The 21,728-nt window shown below is 34.2% G+C and overlaps 1 protein-coding gene across 1 annotated transcript in view; it reads right to left on the minus strand.

Moving 5' to 3' along the window:
- Positions 1–21,728, minus strand: part of CFAP46 (cilia and flagella associated protein 46) — a 67,742-nt gene continuing 46,014 nt past the window's right edge. Inside the window, exons 39-59 of the mRNA XM_030276647.4 lie at positions 21,529–21,664; positions 20,636–20,815; positions 20,024–20,212; positions 19,146–19,274; positions 18,048–18,227; positions 16,882–17,049; positions 15,950–16,047; positions 15,204–15,283; positions 14,632–14,783; positions 12,797–12,918; positions 12,343–12,428; positions 11,249–11,413; positions 9,475–9,551; positions 8,874–8,934; positions 8,747–8,782; positions 7,467–7,569; positions 6,165–6,277; positions 3,951–4,032; positions 1,920–2,056; positions 1,329–1,415; positions 1–561 (exon numbers count right to left, since the gene is read on the minus strand). Coding sequence (XP_030132507.2) covers positions 425–561; positions 1,329–1,415; positions 1,920–2,056; positions 3,951–4,032; positions 6,165–6,277; positions 7,467–7,569; positions 8,747–8,782; positions 8,874–8,934; positions 9,475–9,551; positions 11,249–11,413; positions 12,343–12,428; positions 12,797–12,918; positions 14,632–14,783; positions 15,204–15,283; positions 15,950–16,047; positions 16,882–17,049; positions 18,048–18,227; positions 19,146–19,274; positions 20,024–20,212; positions 20,636–20,815; positions 21,529–21,664 — 2,518 coding nt within the window. The 3' untranslated portion in view covers positions 1–424. The remainder of the gene's footprint in view (positions 562–1,328; positions 1,416–1,919; positions 2,057–3,950; positions 4,033–6,164; positions 6,278–7,466; positions 7,570–8,746; positions 8,783–8,873; positions 8,935–9,474; positions 9,552–11,248; positions 11,414–12,342; positions 12,429–12,796; positions 12,919–14,631; positions 14,784–15,203; positions 15,284–15,949; positions 16,048–16,881; positions 17,050–18,047; positions 18,228–19,145; positions 19,275–20,023; positions 20,213–20,635; positions 20,816–21,528; positions 21,665–21,728) is intronic.

The following is a 21,728-nucleotide window of genomic DNA, read 5'->3' on the forward strand; positions in this document are numbered from 1 at the left end:
TAAAGCAAAAATCATTAACCATTTTATTTAACACTAATTTGTTTTCTAATTAAACTACAACTACCTCCACATCAAAAGATCAGTTCATTCAGAATAAGGTCACTTGATAAATTTTCTAGCTATGTTTCTCATGAAATAAAATACGCCAAGGAAATGTTTTTCCAAATAGAAGCACTGACATTCATACATTCCAATTCCATTCATGCATCAAGCCCACTTTTCTTTAAAATGTGTTGGTACTAACCAAATTTTTAAAGGATTCGCCAAGCTAAAAAAGCCTTAGAGCACTAACTGAAATTTCTGAACTATCTATTCTATTTTTCTGAAATTCTAATATCAAACTGTTTACATCTGAAATGGCAATATGTACATTTTCTTAATCTAACCTCTCCTTAGATCAGCATGAAAAGATTGACACAATTTATTACATCAGAATTATGTTGGGTAAACCATAGAGCACACAATTAAAAAATGATGGATGACTTGCAGGAGGATCTGAGGAAGTGCAAACAGTCTGCTCTTCTACTTTTTCTCCAGGAGAGCCATGAGAATCTGCTTCCACTATAAAAATATATTAAAAACCATTGTTATTTCTGAATATGGCTAAATATAAGAATGATGTGCCATCATTTAACACATCTTCTCTTTGATTAATACTCATGGTTCTTTAACATTCTTTTAAAAATATTAATAACTGTCACTATATTGAAGAAGCATTTTCTGAAAAAGAAACACAGAAAACTAGGGAATATTTCTGATCTGAGCTATTTCTTCAATTCTATGACAGTGCAAGCTATAAATAAAACTTATTTTATTAAACCTTATTTTAAAAGATAAGTCCTGCAAATTGAAAAATAGCAGTACAATTTTATAGACAGTATATTAGAAATTGTTTTATTCAGAAATTCTTCCCCTCTCTCCAACAAGATGCCAGATATTTTTTATGTCTAGTATGCCATTTACCATGTACAATGCAGACTGTCTAAAAATCTCTGCAGATCCTACTGATATTTTTGCAGTTTATAATCCCACGCCATTGATATTGTTTATGTTGTGTTCTTGATTTACCTTGTTTGTTCAGTGGAGACAAAATTTAGCTTTTGGTCAGCTATGTCAAAGCTGCCCCAAAATTTTATTTATATAAAATATAGCTACTCCAATTATGATATTGTATCAGTGGTCTTCCAACTCCCAGCTCTTTTATGAAGTTCCAGAGAAAATTGTAATAGCGCATCTATAAGGTTTCACTTACACCTGCAAACTACCTATCTAAAGGTTCTAGTTGGTGTTTATAGCCAGTCTTTCATACTAAACCTTTTAACTCTTACTTTTAATGGAATCCCTTTTCCTGTGACTTCTACTTTTCTGAAGAACATGAACTGTCTGCCCAGTTGTTTTACCAAAACTCAGCAAATCTGGAAAGAAATGTTAGTTTCTATGAGTTTTCAATGAAAGTTTTGAAAAACAAGAAAATATCAACCATACAGCCTGGTGCTTTCACCATGAAATGGTTTTTCATTTAAAACTTAATGAAAAACGATATCTTTACAGATTTAAGCAATGCATCTGTGCAGATGTAAGTTACATCTAGGGGTTTTTTCCCCCATAGGTTATGTAACTACAGATGGCCGTGTCCCGGGGCACTGCTTCTCACCGTATAAACCCTATTCTTACCATATGATCATGAACAAACAACCCACCAAATCCATTTTAAGTAGGTTAGTGTTCTGTGTGAAAGATAACCTCTCAGCCCCATGGTGGCTCCTGCATGCAGTTCCGCTCCTAAGGAAACTGCAGGCAAAGTTTGGTAAGGAGCAAAGAAAGAGGAGACAGGAGACAGGCACACACAGGCCCTGGGCACACACACACGAGGGTCTGGAGCAATACACACACCAGCTGAGGCAAACACAAGCACTCACTCTCAAACAAGGTCTCCAGTCTTTCTGCATTCTCCTCCAAGTTCGTGTACCACTGGGTGGCTATTACAGAACCAACACCTGTAAGGCTTAGAAGGATTGCTGTCTCTGTTGGTCTCTCTAGGGCAATACGTTGACAACTAAAAATCAGAATTATGAGATCAATAAAAGAAAATGTACATAATATATAAATATATAACTAAATATACAATGTTTTTTGATAGAAGGAGAAAGAATGTCAGAGTGCATTTTCTTCTGTGCTGGTCTTCAAGTGTTTTCTAACATTCATATGGCACTTTGAATTTATTACAACTAATAATATAATGAATTTGGGTAACCATGTCTCTACATTTTTTCATGAAGCAGTTTTATAATGGTATTTATTCTCTGTCATATTACTGTAGTTCTGGACATTTCTGGAAATCTGAAAGGAGTAGTAAGACCCTAACTTTTACAAAACACTGCAGAATACCTTTTAAAGACAGTCCAAAGATTGAGAATCAGGTGTGAAAAGACATGTTTAGACATGAAATACTGCAGGAACTGAAACCTTGTTCTTTGTCCTAAGTATGATGTTGATTCAGAGGCTTAAAAGCAAATCACATGCAAAGTGAGATTTGAGTTTTTACTGCTGAATATTTCAGTAAGCATCTTCAGCATAATTATTTTAGTCATAAAAGGGGAGTGATACTCTAAGTATGCAGTAAATAGAAGGTTGCATTTTGGTTTTATTCAGATCTGCTTTTTATAGTAATTTTATCAAAGTATGATAATGAAAGTTTTCTGCAATTTTTCGGGATGATGCTATCTGATTGTCTATGGAGTTTATGTGCCTCATTTTTTAAATGAATGTTATTCTAAATTTTCAGGAAGCTTTTGGACTTAAACACTTAAGTCTTATTGATAAATTCACTAAACTATTAAACTGAGACTTCAAACTTTTTGAATTTGAAAAGCTAGTTTAAGGAATTGTGTTTTGGTTTACTTCAGGAAATGGCTGTTTGGGATCAAAAAGGATATTAAAAAATACCAGGAGTTTGTTTATACACTCAGAAATCTGCATATTTACATATGTAGATATGTGTATAATTTATCTCACACAAAACTAGATTTAATTTATGCATTGTTGCACTAATTAAACACTATTTTTTAGAGGTTTTTTTCTATTTCTTCTATTTCTTCTTCATGGAATGAAGAAGTAGAAAAGCCAAGAGATATTTCTGTCCCCAGGATGTCCTTTGCTCACTTGCTGCCCAGGCACAGTGTTGGCTCAGCCTCAAGTGCCTTTCTGCAGGGCTGCTCCCTGGCCGCCCCTCTCCAGGTTTACACTTGGGTCCAGCATTACTTTGTCACCAGTGAGGAGTTTGTCATTTGCTCTTGTTAAATTTCATGTCACTGTTGATTGCCCAATGCTCCAATCTATCTACATCCCTCTGCAAGGCATCTCATTCCTCAAGAGTATGATCAGGTTATCTGAAAATTCAGCATAGACTAAATAATTAATGAATAAAATTAGAACACTGTGGCATCTGTCAAGAATTCATAATGGATATGCAATAAAATAATGTAAACCCTACCACCTGCCAACTTAAAAGCAATGAAAATACTGAAATGTTTTTAAATATTTAAAAAAGCTGCAATTAATATTAAAAATTCTGAACAGGTTATTTTACACGCTATAATAATTTGTTTAAATAAAAATCAGATTGTTAAACTTTTACATGTATGAACCCTCAGAGGGACTCTTAGCAGTTTATCTGTCAAAGGAAAATTTTATATATTCAGTCAGAACATTTTGAGACTCTTTCTCTCAGACTTGTGAGATATGTGTAATACAGCAAGGTTTCTGTGTCACATTTTCTTATCATTGCCTTCTAACCGAGCTTTTATCCTATTTAGTCCTATAAAGAAGCTCTTTTTCTTGTAGAAGTAAAGGATAATATTCATAACTCAAAATTTTAACTTTGCTTTGAAATAATCTACCTTATTGTGGACTTTACTGAAATTGACTTTACCAAAATTGACTTTACCTACCTTTTTTGGAAATCACAGTTTGCAATTCTTTGGTAACTTTTTTGTGATCTTACCAGATCCAGAAGAATCACCAAACGGCATTCTGGAAAAAAAATATAGCAATGCTGTTTGCACTGATAATAATGCCCAGCATAATAATTAAAGTAAATCAGCCTTTTGTAAGTTAATTACTTTATTGAACATAGTCTAAACCACTAGTATAAAGTCAACATATTTCAGCTGCAATTGTCAAGTATTATGTAGAAGTACACTAATAGTCATCCTAGTATTATTTCATGTAATTTTGCTACACTTTTTCGTAGTGTTTTGCAGGGGCTTTTTCCCTATGCCACATTAGCATAATTGGCAATGAAGTCCACATACCATCTTATTACAACCTGTATGACCCAGCTCTGTAGTTTTGAACTCTTGCAAGGGTTAATGGTATGCAGGTATTTAAATTTTTTTGTATCAGCTCTTCTCCATAACTTAACCAAGTTACATCCCTAACATGCCTTATTTTCCTTAAAGGTCTCCAGTGAAACAACTCAGAATACTCTCAGAATAAAATGGTTTTGCCTACTGTTTGGTTTGCTGTAGTTTAAATCTGTTACTTATTCTCCTATCTCAAGCAGATGAGAAGTATATTACTTCTCTGCCTGGAAAGTCTTTGACACACTTAACACTTCGATCACATTTCCTCTTAATATGTCAATCTTCCCTCTGAAAGCATGCTTTAAATGCATATAAACATACCAATGCATGTATATTAATTAATAAAACTAAGCATAAAAGCTGTGGTACAGCCTTTCGACCACTCCTAATGTTCTCCAGCAGTAACTTACTCTATGTGATTGATATTTTTCTCCAGCTGAGACTTTTGGAATACTACGTAGAGTGAGAAATTATTTCACACATCTTGCATGTGACACTCCTGTATAGCTACCCCTATACAGACCTTGGGGGATTTTTAACACTAGCAAGGGTACATTGTTTAATTTGTGATCCATCCTGAGTCTGCTCTATAACTCTGTCCCTTAAACAGTCATACCTTAACTTATTAATGATTAACTGATTATTTTCCCTGAAGTATAATATCTCCCACTAGACTTTCCCAAATTACACCCTGCATAAAGCAAGGTTAATTTGTATTACAATCTTCCATTTCAGGATTTGCTAAATCACTGCATTCTCTTTGTCAGCCTGGTCTCATGCTCTGATTTAGCAATTATGTATTTTATTTCGTCATGTAAATGACCAAACCGAATGCTTCATAATATTTGGTCTAGGTTAGAGCTTTCAGAAATCTCAGACAGAATTAATCCTGGTATATTTTAAAGAGTAGGGAAAAGGGCAAGGTTTAACAACTTTCCAAAAGTTGCCTGACCTGTAAATATCTGGTCTGTCGATATCTGAAGCACCATCTTCAGACATGATCCGTGTATATAGAGAAAACATATTTTCTTATTTCTTGTAATATTTACATATAGATATTTAAAATCACTTTTAAAATCAAAGCTTCATGAAGAAGCTTCCTGTTGCTCTACAGGGCTTCACAATCTGATGTGTACTGTTCTCACTTTCACATGTCAACACAATATAGCTACCCTGACAAATTCAGCCCAACTCCGAAATCAAGCTTCATCCAGATGTGCAAGGAAAACAGGAGGAGAAATAAAGATTATTAGTCTGAAAAACTAGTCCTGAATCTACGCCTTATGCTATACCAGAAAGACTAATTAGTTGTGAAGAAGCAGAGAAAAGATACCCCCTCAGACTCTACAAATGCTCTGTAATAGCAGAGTAATTCTTCAGCATTGACCCAGCCTTGATGGACAAGTCTTGCTTGACACAGCAGAGACTTACAAATTTTGGCACTTGAAGCCGCACTGCAGAGGTTGTTCTTACCATTAAAAAATATCTTGCAACCAAATACTAAATTCGAAAGAAAATGAGATAGTTTACTGAGAAAACCATTAGATAGTGACTTAATTTTTGAAACCTAAGAAATTCCAACACATGGAACTGAAGAAGGACTAAGCTTATTTGTGAGGATTTACAAGAAAGCTGTGCAACAGAATAAAACCAACATAATACAAAGGTTCTCTGACTAAAAACCCTGGATCTAGAAAAAAGCCCTTAATTGCCAACATCAATACTGTGATGATACAATAGGACATGTCTAGGAATAAAAGTTGGTATAATTAAAAATATTTCTCAGTTTGCTTATCTTACTTGTGATGTTCATAGCAACCAACCAATTAAGCGACACATGAGACATGAATCTCTCCATCCCATAGAACAGAAATGCACTACAGTTTGTCAGCAGCTGCTCCCATTCAGCTTGGCTGAGAGGAAGGAAGAAGGAAGAAAGTAAGTTACTTTCATGTTGCTCTTTCACAAGCATACTTTTCAAAAATTATCCATAGCAAACAGTTCAGTGCTGTTTACTCCAGAAATAATAACAAAAGTCAGCATGCAAAGCAAGAAGATAAACGTGGCTGCAGAATTCTGTGAGAAGTGTAATAACTCATATGGATTATTAATACTGTGCTCTTGTATTAAAATGATTACTCAGTAACATCTCATAGTGAGCAAGAGGCATAGTGTATTTTTAGATAAATACCAGCCACTTCATCAAAAAAACAAAATTTAAAAAAAATCACAGTACATATTGTACAGCTTTAAAATACAGTCTTTGTCTAACATTCAAAGGGAGTAGTCATGTATATACCCACCAGAACATGAGTAATTAGTTTTTAAAAAGAGATGTGGATAATCAGGCCAGCTTGCAGCAAAACCTGCAATTTGGTAATAATGATCTTTGCAATTTTTATGAAAAATAGTAGAATACATACTCAGTGGTATTAGCTAAGTAGACAAAATTCCAAAGGACTGACTGCTGAACTAGCACTTAGGAAGGAAGGTCCAGTGATGGCCATGTTCTCTCATAAGGCTTGTCACTGTTTGAGCTCTTGAGATCCCTTTTATTCCCCTATGGCTATGATCTTAAAAGTAAAGTATTTCTATAAAGAACAAAGTGTGTTTATGAGTAGACTCCATAAAACAGTATTAGCTTCATGATCAATGTTTGAAATCAGAAACTGTGTGCAGTACTACTGTGCTTCTGAAATCTGCACTCCCATTTACAGTTGGCTGAAGGTGCATGGAGATGCTTTGGTTTTACAACTTGGATTTACAAACAATTATGAGCAAAGCCAGAAATTACACTTATTCTCACACATGTGTATTCATCAAAGACTGCACCAGAAGACTTTCTATCAAAATTAGATTATTTACATATACACCAACTCTGACAAAAGCAACCTGGCTGAATCTCTTTGCAGCACTCTATTTCACATCTCTAAAATACTCTGTCTACAAACCTAGATCTGTGTTTGATACAACAACAATGGTTTGCTACGTGTTTATCAGCTCAGCAAAATGCAATCCTATTTTATGAACAAAGTCTGAAAAAGGTACAATTTTAAACAAGAAATATGGATAAAACAAGAAAGTAGATAGAATATTACATACCTTGGAGCACACATATTGCCAATAACACCTTCCCACTGCACTGTAAATAGGTCATAGCATTTTTCTAATATTTCCTGTATTTTTCGGGAAGGACTTGAAGCTTCTGTAACAACAGAATTTCATCATTATGAATGCAACATACTACAAACTACTTTGGGCAATCTCAATTTGAATAACTTTAAAATGACGACATAATTACATTTAGGGTGATTTAAGTGATCATTAGATTTCATGTTTTTTGAAACCTAGTCTGGCTTTTAAAATAAAAAAAAAAGTGACATTTTCAGAGTAAAATTGGGACGCCCATTTGAAAGGTGTCTTATAATGAACAAGGATTATTTGGTAGACAGGTTAAGGACACAAAGAAAAAATTCTAGGTATCCTGAAAAAAGGGTAAAGAACTGAAAACAAATACTGCTCATATGGTTCTGTTGCAGGGGCTCAGAGAGGACTTTAGTGAGTGGATAAACTAACTGAGTTTCCAGAGTCCTGATTTCAGGAAACAAGGCTCCAAAATCACCTGTTCTCTCCAAGGACATTGCACATTTAATGATAAACAATGTTCTCCTTTTGACTACATTTTCATACTAGTATAAGTTAAAAGATACACTGTAGAGTCAGATATTGAGCACATGAAGTGTTTTATATTGTTCTGCTGTAAAGGAGAGCTGCAAACACATGGAGACACACTCTGTTATGTTACTGATTGTTCTGCAGCTTCTTTTGCTATCATGTTTGGACTTAGTAACTATTTCAACACCTGAAGGGAGCCAACAAGACAGATGGAGAGAGACTATTTACAAGAACATATAGCGACAGGACAAGGGTGAATGGCTTTACACTGAAACGTAGTTGGTTTAGGTTAGGTATCAGGAAGGAATTGTTCCCTGGCAGGGTGGGCAGCCCTGGCACAGGTGCCCAGAGCAGCTGTGGCACCCCTGGATCCCTGGCAGTGCCCAAGGCCAGGCTGGACACTGGGGCTGGAGCAGCTGGGACAGTGGGAGGTGTCCCTGCCATGGCAGGGGGTGGAATGAGATGAGCCTATAGGTCCCTTCCAGCCCAAACCCTTCCCTTCTGTCTTTCTGGAGCTAAAAGCCTCAATTAACTGTTAGTTGTGCTTTTTCACACATGCACCATATATAGGTGATAAGCTGTGCTGTTCTGATGAAAAGGAATCCTTTTTTTCCAACATCTTGATGTCACAACTTCATTTTTTGGTACAAAATAGTTCTAAATTCCACGTGTAGTTTGAGAATAATATATTATTGAATATATATTACCTGCTTCTCTTCCTTCATTATAGGGGTCCACAATATCTGATAAACAGTTAATCACAAACAATGCATTCAAACAACAAAATAAGGAAATGTAGCTGATACACTTAGCCAATAGGTTGTGAAAGGATACATTTTAAATTACGTGTATCAACAGGCAAGCAATTAGAAGATAGATCACGATTAAGTGGTGCCTACAATTAAAAATAATACATATTCTCTTATATGTTAAAGTTTCAATTAAATACTAAGAGTATTACATTACTTGTGTCAAAGAACTAACAAAGTTTTGAATCTGAGTTTAAAAGCATCATGGTACTCAATTGTCAGTGGAAATTAATAAACTAGTCTGCATTAGCTACAATGCATATACATATATTAAACATATATACACACGTGTGCGCACATATATAGATATATAAATGCAAATATAAATATAACTTTGTAAAAGCATATATAATCACTATATAAAATAAAATATTTTGTTCCAGAAATTATTTTCAGTAACTTTAAGCAGCTTCCTTTGTGGATTATTAAACGTGCCCTACTTATAAAGCGTTATTCTTCAAAGAAAAACTCCTTGCAAAATCAATAGGAACCAAAATTCTTATGGACTTATGAGACATTCACTCCAGTTCAGAATTCTAGCACACACAATGAGCTTATATTCAACCCATTTTCACACTTTTCTATGCAAGTTCTCTGGTTATTTACAAAAAATGTGGAAAGTTCACCATTTGGACATTCTTTTTCTTATTAGCTTTTGTGGTTTTTCCTTTAGATGTTTCAACATTGCTTTTAAATGCAGTTTCTGTGAAAATGAAAAGAAAAAAAATTAATGGATAGACAGATTTAGCAAAGAAATGTCCTTGAAGGACTGTATATATTTAATATCATGAAGTAGTAGTAGTAATAGTACTACTAGCAGTAATAATAAAAATAATAACAGCAATAGATTAAAATAAAAAGATAAAAATTCATTTCAAAACATAGGAAGGTAAGGACATTACCCAAGCCTTCTTGCCTAAAAATAAAGGCTTTAAAATGGAACACAAAGAGGAGATGTGATCCCTTAGACATTAAATGCTTCATTACACTGCCAATTTTGGTTAAACAGTGATCATCAAAACACTTTCTAAGTAATTTACTGTATCTATTAATTGTTGATGTTAATGTGATAATTGAAGCTTTGCGGGACACACAGAGATCTAAAGGAAAAAGGAAATTTCATATTTGAATTGGATTTTTAATTTCTTTAAGGGAATTTTTAAAAGCACAGAAAACTGTCTTATGTTTCTCACTGTATATATGATTATCACCCAGAGTACATCTCAGCCAGTTATTACTGAGTGCCCTGGAAGTTCAGGGAATCTTGAGATTATACTGCTCATGTTTCCTCATTCAGTGGCTTCTGTCATAATTGAAAGAACAGAGACTTTTCAACTATGCTTCCTCTCATCTATCTACTTCTTAAATTATGTAACCATAAGTTCCACTCTGAAAAAGGGAAAAACAGAAATAGAAAAATCCTACATATTCTAAAACTTGTATTTCTGAAAGGCCTGCAGTAGTATGTAAATTAAAAATATGCTAATCTCAGATTACTTAAAACTCATTCCCTTTAGAAAGAAGGAATGAAATGGAAAAACAGAACAGGTTATACTGGAGGCTAAATATTACTAAATATTTCAGATATGTGCACAATACAAGAACCTCTCTAGAACAACACACTTTCATGGTACAGAGTGAGATTTTCTACACTTGGTCTATTTTTTATCTTGGACCATCTAGTTTTAATAATTTTATGTGGTTTTCTCTATATATGAGAAAAATGCAGCTTAAAATTTTTAACTTTATTAATAGACGGTCTCTTTGATTCATAAAAAAATGACTTGGTGCCTGTATTTATGACTCACTTCTAGATCTAAGAAATGAGTTTCACGATGCTATAAGAAGTTTACCAACTATCCAGCTACCTTACTTAACCTCATTTTGCTAGAGTTTATGTAGTGTATAAGTGTCAGCAGTAGGAGAAGTTCATAAAGCCTGTGGGGATTTGATTTTGCCCAGGTGTAGCACAAGAATTGAGAGGAAAGTATTTCAGAGAGTAAAATTTTACATTTGCTGTTTTAAGCAAAGTCTTAAAGTAGTGATCAAGAAAAATTACAGAAGTGTGAATTCTTTCTTCCTTTTTTTCATTGCAGCTGAAAATACCTTTGAAGTTTTAACAACACGCTTGTAAATTTGTTTACAGTTTTAGATTCCACTGAGTTTTACATAATTCTTTAATGTGTCAAGGTTATTTTAAATTAGCTACTACAGCTCCTATAATCAGCCTGTACATTATTGAAATAATTCTACTGCACTATTTAGTCCAACAAAGATACTGAAAACCTATTGCACGTGCTTGTTTTCCAGTAAAATATACACCACAATTAATATTTAAATTTCTAGATATCTTTTTTATGCATCATTATGCTAAAGGAAAAAATGCTTATCTAATAGTACCTGACTTAGCCCAATGTAGTCGATTGTAGAGAAGTTGTAGAGAAAAATCTCTGGAAACAGAACTTATTCCTTCCTCCTTAAATATACTCAGAGCTTCCAAAGGCAACTCCATAAATAATGTATCCCCAAGTAACACCACAGACAATCCTAAATCTACAGGTGTATCTAAAGAGATGTGACAGAACATGATCGAGATTTAATTCTCAGTTTGTCTATAAACAATTGCAGTTAGATGTAAAAACCTAAGTTTCCTCCACTGTAGGACACATGAACTTCATTGTACTGTAGATTAAGTGCATTAAGAAAAAATATTTATTTTTATATCATTACTCTTAAGATGTTCTCAAATTTCTATGCACTTGTTAGCAACAATTCTTCAGAGGGAAAAACATCCCTATATTAATAACCAACCATCTCAGCTCCAAGTCCAGGTATATGTAATACATTCAGGAAAACAATATTTGGGAATGCAAAATTGCCAGAGCAGTGATTAGCTAAACAGAATAGAGTTGTAAAGGCACACTTATCCAATACTGTGTTGTCCTGTAGAAAAATTTTGTTTCTTTTATTTAGGGAGAAAAGTACGAAATATTATTATAGTAATATTTCTGTTCTACAGAAAAAGAGCAAATGCATGGGGGACAATTTATCCAGCTTTTGCAGATGTGTTTTCTTGAGATGTGTTTAGAGACATACTGTAGCTTGTATGCAGGCTAACACTCTGTGAGAGTCCATAAAACTAAAAGCAAAAAAAAAAGACAAAACAAAGACACCTACCCAACTACTGACTTAAGAAAGTTCTTTATTCTAGCTCTTCCACTGAAAAACTGGTTTGTGATAAAGACATTTCATTTAGGTGTCTACAGATTGTATGGTTTGGAAGACTCTAAATAAATGCAGAAGCATTGCTCCAGCATCTAAATCTGTCTTTGAAAGTATACTGAAATATTCGATTTGATATAGAAAATAAAACAGAGGAAAACAGTGCTAAAGTCTTTGTCCTCTCCTTGCCTTTGTTTTAAATAAAATTAAAATTGAAATGACTGGATTTTTGTATCTGTCCACACACACACACAACTCAAGGAAGCACATACCCTGCATTCCAGCTTGTTTGGTGTCCTTATCTTTCACTTTATTTTTTCCTGTTTCCGCTGCTGAAACTGATACACACTGGGATTCTCTGGGAAGAGGAAATTAATGGAAAATATTACCAGCTTCAATTTCTGTGTCAGTTTCAGTGAAATTTTACACAAAGGACACTCTCCCTTTGGGGTTCCTGTCCTTTAGAAATCACATATTTAAACATTTTAATTATACTGTTGCGTCTTGAGCTTCAACTTAAATATAACTTAAGCTGGAGAATAGTGCTTCTCAGAAATGGCCATTTGTCTATCATATTGCTCAGTCTGACATATCCTGACTATACACTCTTTCAAGACATGAAACCTTCATTCAGCAGGGTATCCTTTCTAAAACCATTCCTTTATTTGGGGGATTTGAGTCACAGCTCTGTTTTCACAAATGATAACCAAAGTCAATATATCTTACCTGACAGCAGAAAAATCCAACTGTGACAGGGTTGGTTTCAGATAGTCTTCCATAATTTCTATTATTTCAGAGAAATGTGATACCAATTCAAGCTCACTATCACCTGTTTTCTCTGTTGGAGTCTATCACACACATAGAAACAAAAATTAGAATACTTTCAATCTCCATTCTTATTAAATATCATTATAGATATAAATTCTGTATTATGTTAAATCAGACTAAGTAAAATAATGTGAAAGATCATAAAATGGAAAATACAAATGCAAGAAGCTGGTTTCAAAGCTACTTTATTTCAAAATTTTGTACCAGCATTTTGCAAAATACTCTATTCTAGAATTACTAGAAGGTGTCAATACTTATTTAAACAATTAATGTACTTCAGTAATTTCAATGGACAATGGCAGAAAACTACAGCAGAAAGAAATTATAATGTGTTCTTTCAAATAATGAGAAGAAACTTCATAAGGACAATTTTGAGAAGTGAACAGAAACTGTAAGATTAATATAGGAGAAGCAAGTGAAAGCAAATTGAGAGATCAGTGGATCCAAATTAGGGAAAAAACTAATTGGAATGAAGAAAATAGAGAGGGAGAAAATAGAATCATGCAGGAGAGAAAGACATTGAAAACTGAGGTTTGTAAAATCCAAGCTAGATGGACAAAAAACCACTAACTGAACAAACAAACTCAACTAAATGGTGAAGAGTTTATTAATGAATTAAATCCTCATCCATGGCTTGTGTGGCTCAGTATAGGGTGCATGGATAAGTTCTGGGAGTTTAATACATATGCTTTTTAAAAACCTGAGTCACTTGGTTTTTTTCACCTGTTCAACCTGACACTATCTTAGCACCTTTTTTTTTTTACTTACTCCATAAAACAATCTTTACAAAGTTGCCAATACAACAAAGGCTTGCCATAGGCAAGACAAAGTGATCATCAACAATTGAACCTGCAATACTCGGTATTTTAACAGAAAGATGGTAACGTGATGAATAAAACAAAATTACAATTCAAGAGCCATATTTGTCAATGTTCAAGGTAACCTAGACTGTTATTGTATCCTATATCTGTCCCTGCCCAAAATTGTCCCTGTTTCTTTCAGGGCCTGCAGCCAGAACCAGAACCACAGGGCAGGGGAGTGCCAGTCCTCTCCTAAATGCCCAAGCAGAGCTCCCTTGCCTCCTGGCTCTCCCCTGCCTCTTGGCTTTTGCCCTAGAGCTGAGGCAGTGCAGGTGGAGGCTCCCCTTCTGGATTTTCATATGTGGATTTTTTTGGGGGTTACTATGAGTGGGATTTTTTCCCCTGAGAGGCCACATTTCACAGACCTGAGCATCCTCAGGGCAAATTCCATGAGTGCCTGTCTGCAGCCAGCATCAAGAGAGAGGAGCAGAGTGGCCCTGCTCTGTGTGGTCACCCCAGAGTGCCCAGCAGAGGTAAGAAGGCACCAAGTTTCCCCAGCCAGCTGCCCTGCCCTCTTCTCTTGAGAGGAAGGCAGAGACCCAAGTTCTGGACCTTCACCAAGTGCCAGTCACCAGAATGTGCCAGCTGCCTGAACTCTCTGAAATATGGCGCATTTTCAAGTAAACTGATCTCAGCTGCATCACTTTAATTCTGATTAACTAGTGAACATTTCAAAGCTCCTGAATGACAAATACAGCAACTACAGCATAGTAAGATTAAATTTTGAAGCAGAGTACAAAGCATATAGTTACTGTGAAGACTAGGGATGCCACACTTGGAATGAACTGAAAAATTCTGCATAAAGAATGTCTATCATATTTTTAGTACATATTTTTCACCCAGTTTTGAATATAAGGTAATAAAATACATTACCACATCTGTTTTGGAGACACACTCTTTCAAGTTGTGAAAAACAGTTTTTTTGAGATGATTCTTCATCTTCTGCTGCTTGTAAAGATGCATTTTTTCCAACAAAATATGAAACACATCAGGATTCACAGGAAACCGAGAAACTTTTGCCTGCACTATTAAAAGAAGGTTAACACCATCTTAACAGTCTTTTTGTACTTGTACTTTCTGTACTTGAAGAAATGATTGTACAGACACCATCAGTTCCTATTCATGGTATTATTTGAAAATAAAATCTAGATGGATAGATAGATAAGCACAAAATACATACAGAAATGTACAATAAAAAACCTATTATTTATTTGTAACAACCTCAGCCTTCAAATATAAACAAAAATTATATAAATTGTGACTACATTTGCAACATCTGATAATCAGACACATATTTATGAATTTATGTTCCTTGGTAATTAGGAGAAGTTAAAATTATTTTTAAAAGTATTTTAAACTTTTACTAACTGCCACAGTGAAAGATATGAGCCTTCTCATAATATCAGTGCAATGAATTTTCTCTCTTAAAAGTAAGAGGTACTTACCCATCTGCTGAGTGAGTTTTCCTTTCTGCCTTGAAGTATTTACTTTGGGCATCTCAATCAATGAACTGTACAACTGTGATCTGTGGAAACCAGAAAAATGGTGGATTAATTATTTGACTGTCTAGCCTTGTTTATATGACTCATATTTATTATATGAGTCATTATTGCCCTCTAATTTAAATATTCTTATGATGCAGTAACTATCCCCACCTTGGGTGCAAAACCCTGCAAATTCTAGCTGGAACAAATTGAAAGTAGTAAGGTAAATGCTTTTATCCCTGTGTAACCAATAAAGTAGATATCTATTTGTTCAATGACAAGTTAAAGACTTTAAATTGGTGAATACTCTCATATCAGTTGCTATAGCTCAAGCTATGATCTAGTTTATTGCAGATAATTAGGCTGCAATAATCAGATAATTGGTGGCTTTATAAAGCTAAATATTACCCCTTCTAACATTTCCAAGAGCATAAGCAATAAAAGCAGGAAACTCTTAACAGAACTTAAGAATCATATCAATAATGGCTTGAAACCATTCAAGTGACCTCTGGGGATTTAGGAGATAATTAGGGAAATGGAAAGAACAGAAAACATAACACTGAGCTGAAGGCAGTTTTATTTATATATTAATTAGTTCATTATCCTGAAACTGAGTAAAATTAGAAGTGAAAGGCAATAGTCAACCACGTAAAAAAAGACTGTATTTGTAACAAACATTGCTAAATCAAAATGATGAAATTTTATACCTGTCTTCTGAATGCTGGAGAATAAGTATGCAGAAACTGGATGGCAATTCATCCAATATATTGAAATGTTCAACAGGAATACAGAGGTTTCTCCATGCCTGTACAGTGGTTCAAAAGTATATTATTTTCACAGACTTTATAAATCCCATTCTCAGTTCTTTCATTAGAAAATTGATAGTAATTCTAGGAAAGAATGTACTTAAAGGCGTGGCCACACACTCAGCAGATGTGCCAGGACAGTAGGCTCTGTCCAAACAACAGGAAATACTGCTTCCCTGTGAGGGAAACAAGCACTGGCACAAGTCGTCCAAGGAGGCTGTGAAGACTCCATTCTTGGAGATAATTCAAAAGCCATCTGGACATGATCATGGACATCAAGCTCTAGGTGGCCCCTGCTTGAGGAGGAGGGGTTTACAAGATGACCTTCAGAGATTTTTTCTAACCTCGACCATTCTATGATCATATAATTTTTTTCTGCAGTGCAGAGGAACTTATAAATATTATTTAAAACAAATTACAAATAATGTATCTTAGTCCACTCTCCATACCAACATGATTTTTACGGCCGCTACAGTTTCTGAAGTTAAAATGCTATCAAATAATAGCAGAGTATTAGCAAAGGAAACAAGTAGAATAATTCATAGTAACATTTATTTTTGAAAAAAAGTTTTGCTAGAGACACTTCTCCAACAAGAACTATATAAAATTGTATTTGGTTTATGTGGCAAGATTTTGGTAGCAGGGGAAGGAACAGGGGTGGCTCTTAGCATCTCAGATGCGTTCAGGTGGGAAAAGCCCTCAGAGACCATCGAGTCCAACCACTCTCTCAGCACTGCCAACCCACCACCAACCCATGTCCTGTATACACACATGTATCTGTGTGCATTTATATAACCTATAATAAACCCCTAATAAGTAGCTCAGAAAGTTACCACTGAATTGGCAGTCAGTTGCTGTTCCACACAGTTTAGAAGATCACTTGTGTTTCTGTTTTGTTTTAACTGATTCTGCAGATGCAGCAACGCTGCCAGCTGAGAGCTGCTGGTGTTGGATGTAGCGGTTAGAAGGATATTCTTCATCATTATAGACGCTGAACAACTCTGCAAAATTTTTACATCTATTTATTTTCCTTCACAAAAATAAAATGAATAAATATATTAACTATGTTTTTTATAACATATATTTAAGTTGAAGAGAAGTTCTCTTCCTTGAAAGGTGAGATGAGCTAGGAGAAGACTGTTATTTGTTCTTACAGGTTAATGTAAACAGTCTGACAATAACTAAGGAAGATTTCTTAAATACAAATAGCTGGAATTGATTTGTCTACATTTATCATCAAGGTTCCTGCATTTAGCCATCTAAACTCTACATGGAATGGTAAATACTGTGTTCTTAGCTTAGCCTTTCAGGTAAGCTGTGTCTTTTCTGTTTCTGTGCTTTAATGGACACCCATCATATCACACAGCAGACTTCTACAAAATGCAAAATAATGGGTAAGACTATATCAACTTTTCTTTCAGCAAACATACTAATCCTGTCATTTGAACTAGGAACTATGGGTTATTTGCTTCTGATACAGGGAATATAAGACCTACAGCTATTCTGCATCTTCTCTTTGATAGAGGCACATATTGATATGCATACACCTTCAAGCCACATATAGGACCATTTTGTGCAGATATCAGTCTGAGAAACTGAATGTAAACTGAATTATCCACTTCAAAATAATGATTGAACAAATCCAGATAAACGTTTTAAAAATTATTTGTTAGGGAAGGATGAAATTATTTTGTGGAAATATCTTATCTTTGCTAATGACAATATAGTAATTTATTCCTATTAAAATTTTTTCATGTATGCAATCATTAATGAAAATGTCAGGTCAAACACAACAGATAATAGAATTGTTAACAAAACACTGATCTAATGTTCTGAGCTTAGCAAATATACCATATATTTGATGACCTATATTACACACTGGTTCAGAAACCTACATGTGTTCTCTATGGCCAATTTTCATACTATGCAAATATAGTTTAGATTTTGCAACCTCAAACATCCTCCCACTGAAAAGCAGCACAAACATTAGTTGCCTTACCTGATGAAGTGCTAAAAACTGGCTAGTTGAAATTGGATCAAATTGTCGAAAGCATTCAGCCATTTCCAAACTAGCAAGAGCCAGTACATCAGTAACATTATGACTGAATGCAATAGACACAGACTGTAGCAAAGCCTCACTGGATTGAGAAAGATACTTTTGAGCCATCCTTTGTTGTGTCTAGATGACAAAAAATAAAAAGTTTTATATTAAAATGGGCTAATATTAAGTATTTGTTATACATACACCAATTACAGCACGTTAGAGAAGACAAAAACTGCTTTTTAATGAGCAATTTTAATGCATTTTGTTTTTAAGGCACTTAATATATGATTAAAATATGCAAATACTGATTAATTTTTTAGCAAACACTAACATCAGTTTTACAGCATTAAAAAATATTTGGTCTAACAAAGAAATTTCTTTTAATATAAAATGTGTACCCAGCAGAACAGACTTTGAATTCCAGGCAATATGAGAAGTTCAGAACCAAGGATCAATACAATTGTTTCTGTGGACAGTTAACATATTTAGTCCAAATTAAGCCATATATCTCTTACCTCAGGTATTTATTGATTTTCCTAGCAACACAAACTGTACATTCCCAATTCCTAGTGTACACAAACTGCATATTCAAAACTTCAACTGCAGTAATTAACAGAGATCAGCTCACTGAATTTCACAAATGTTTTGTGATAGAAATAATTTCTTTCTTTGCTCCCAGTCTGAAAAATGCTATGCTCACTTAAAAAGTCGTATCTGTGAGGCAGAAAGAAACTGCCTGCTCATCTAGTCCTGGTTGCTACATGCTCAAACAGTGGGGAAACCACTGAAGGAGAAATTATTTCTTTCTGAGAGCAACTGAGTAAGCTCATTCAGGAGCTCCCACACAATCTACTGAGGAGCAGGACTGAGCTACACAGCAGAGAGTGATGGAAAGCTGTTTGTTGGAAGGTGTTTTGTAGATTTTTGTCTTTTTTAAGATCAAGTTTTTGTTACAACATTTCCATTATCAGTTTAAACAGAACTGATAAATTGAGTATTATTCCACAAAAAGAAAGCACTCAAATTCTAATGCAAGCTCATAAAGCAATATACCTTTAATTCCTGTAGTTTCTTCCTATCCTTATGACATTCATTGGTTGATAAACTGCTCTCTGTCACGTCCTGTTCACTGCATTCTGCTGAAGTCAGCGAAGATTTTCTGATGTCTGGTATAGCATCTTCCTACCCATCACAGTTTTAAAAACAATGAACAATTAATCATTCCATTAAGCAAGGTGGGCTTAATTTCTTCTGTGAAAGCTTATGTGAAAACTATATTAGTCTTAAAAGAAATCACTATCTTAATTCCTTCATGGTGAGAGATTTAGTAATACTATCAACCATCAAAATTTCTTAGTATGCTATGAAGGCAATATGACCAACATACACTAAAAAGGCACCCCCCCATACAACCTCTGAGCGTTTGACTTTCTCATATTTCTCCTCCACTCATTTCTTCTGAAATCTTTAATTCACCACTGAATTTATAATCCTCCATCAACTCTCCTTTTTTACAAGGATTCTTTTCTTTAAGGGTTCTTACTACAACACAGAAGGAACTTGCAAACCCAAACTTTTAACCTACAAATCAATACTTGGATGGCATGGATTCACAGACCGTACCTCACTCACCCTTTAAGGCATTTGAGGAATTTTTCTATCTCTCTTTTGAAAATGATGTAATGAGTATATCCACAAACAAATTAAAAATTAGCATATCTCACAAACAAATCAATGAGGATAGCATGTAGGCAGAAGCATGTTTTTGAAATTACTCATTTTGCCATCGATTTTCATTATGGCTTGCATGTAGTATATAAAACCCAGCTCTACATAAAGAACAGCTTTTATATAAATGTATATAGAAAAAATATTAAAGCAGATAAACTTTACACAGAAAAATAAATTTAACTGAAGAAAAGAATGCATACCATAACATTTGGCTTCCAGTAAATCTCTGAATGTACTGGGTCTACATTAATGGCCAGTAAATGAAGGGTTTTTCCAGTTAAAAAGAGGCATTTGGATTTGATGTTGGGAGAGCCTTTACAGAGATTCTGTATGTTTGCTAGCTGAGCCAGTGTAATATGAGCCATGGTGCGTTTCATATACTTCCAATCCTGGTAAAATATATATTTATATTTATTTGCTCATATATCCCCATACAGAGAGAAGAATGCATTTAAAAAAATGTAACACATATATATTCACATACAAATTCATATCATTAAATGTGATTATACTTTCAACTACAAATGAGCTGTCTTTAATAGATGTACAAATTCATTAACAACTGATTAAGGAAAAAAGGCCCAATGTAACATCCATTAGCAAAGTTCAACCAGTGCCAAGGAAAACGTGGGACAAGGGGAGGGAGGTCAGCAAACCATGCCCAAGACTAAAACCACACACTTCAACCTCCCTTGCTACAAAACTACATGACTGCTCTGGGAACCCATTTCCTCAGTAGTGAAAGAAGTTGTGCTATGGAAAACTTTGTTACAACTTTTACGCAAATCATAGGACCAAATATTTTGTATTACCTGTTCTATTGCATCATCTTCAATTCTGATTTCCTCCATAAATTCATGAAATGATGCTTCTCCCATATTTTTAAACATTTTCTCAGTAATGACAAGATGAAAAATATCCAAAAGAATTTCCACAAGATTTATTTTTCTAAGAGCTAGTTGTCTCATTAATGGGATACTAACATTTTTACTCTGAAATACAAAAGAAAATACAATTTTAATTTCAAGTATTTTTGCAAATTAACCTTGTAAGAATTTAGAATGTTGTATTTGTTTTAACCAAACAAACATTTTAGCATTACCACCTTGATACAGCAGAAATATTGCAATGAAGATATTTAAGTAATTTAAAAGAAAAACTTTAATGATGTCAAATATATTACAATGCAATCAAAATAGCTCCATAGAGTAAGAGCAGCTGGGTTTTTGTTTTTCATGTTTTATGTACCTGGTACAAATATGTAATATCTAATAATGCTACATACACACTAGCAAAGTAGGCTGCAGACTTTCATTACCCAAAATACACTATTTTGAAGACAGACTTTATTTATAATGTTTTGTGAAGACTTTTTGTTTTTCCTAAGAAGAAACATATTTTGAGGAATTTTAAACTTTCAAGGTATTTCAATCAAAAATATATCCAAGTTTATACTTTTTACTTTTGTAGTATTATATAAATGCCAAAATTAAATAAACTTGACAAAGACCAAACAAATATTCTCTTCGTGGCTTTTTCAACTGTAAATTCTTTTGTCATTCAATATTTCCTCCTATATACAAAGAATTTTTATCATTACGAGAAGATAAATCCTGGGAGCTCCAAATGATTTTATCCAAGAATGAGTGAACATTACAACTAAACTAGGTTTCCTTTCCACTGTTAAGGTAAAAAAAGTCAATACCTCGTTAAATGGAAATAAACTACAAATATTATGAAATACTTCTTCTGTTTTGGACACTGCTCTCTGAGCTAAGCTATAAGCATCTAGATAGTGACTGTGTTTGTTTCTTTTGTTCTTTTCCTGCTTGGCAGTCAACCTGAAAAAAAACCAAAACAACACCATAAACTCAAAAGAACTAAGACAATAATGTTATTTTTATG

This window comes from Taeniopygia guttata, chromosome 6 (genome assembly GCF_048771995.1).
Source record: "Taeniopygia guttata chromosome 6, bTaeGut7.mat, whole genome shotgun sequence".
NCBI classification, from domain to species: domain Eukaryota; kingdom Metazoa; phylum Chordata; class Aves; order Passeriformes; family Estrildidae; genus Taeniopygia; species Taeniopygia guttata.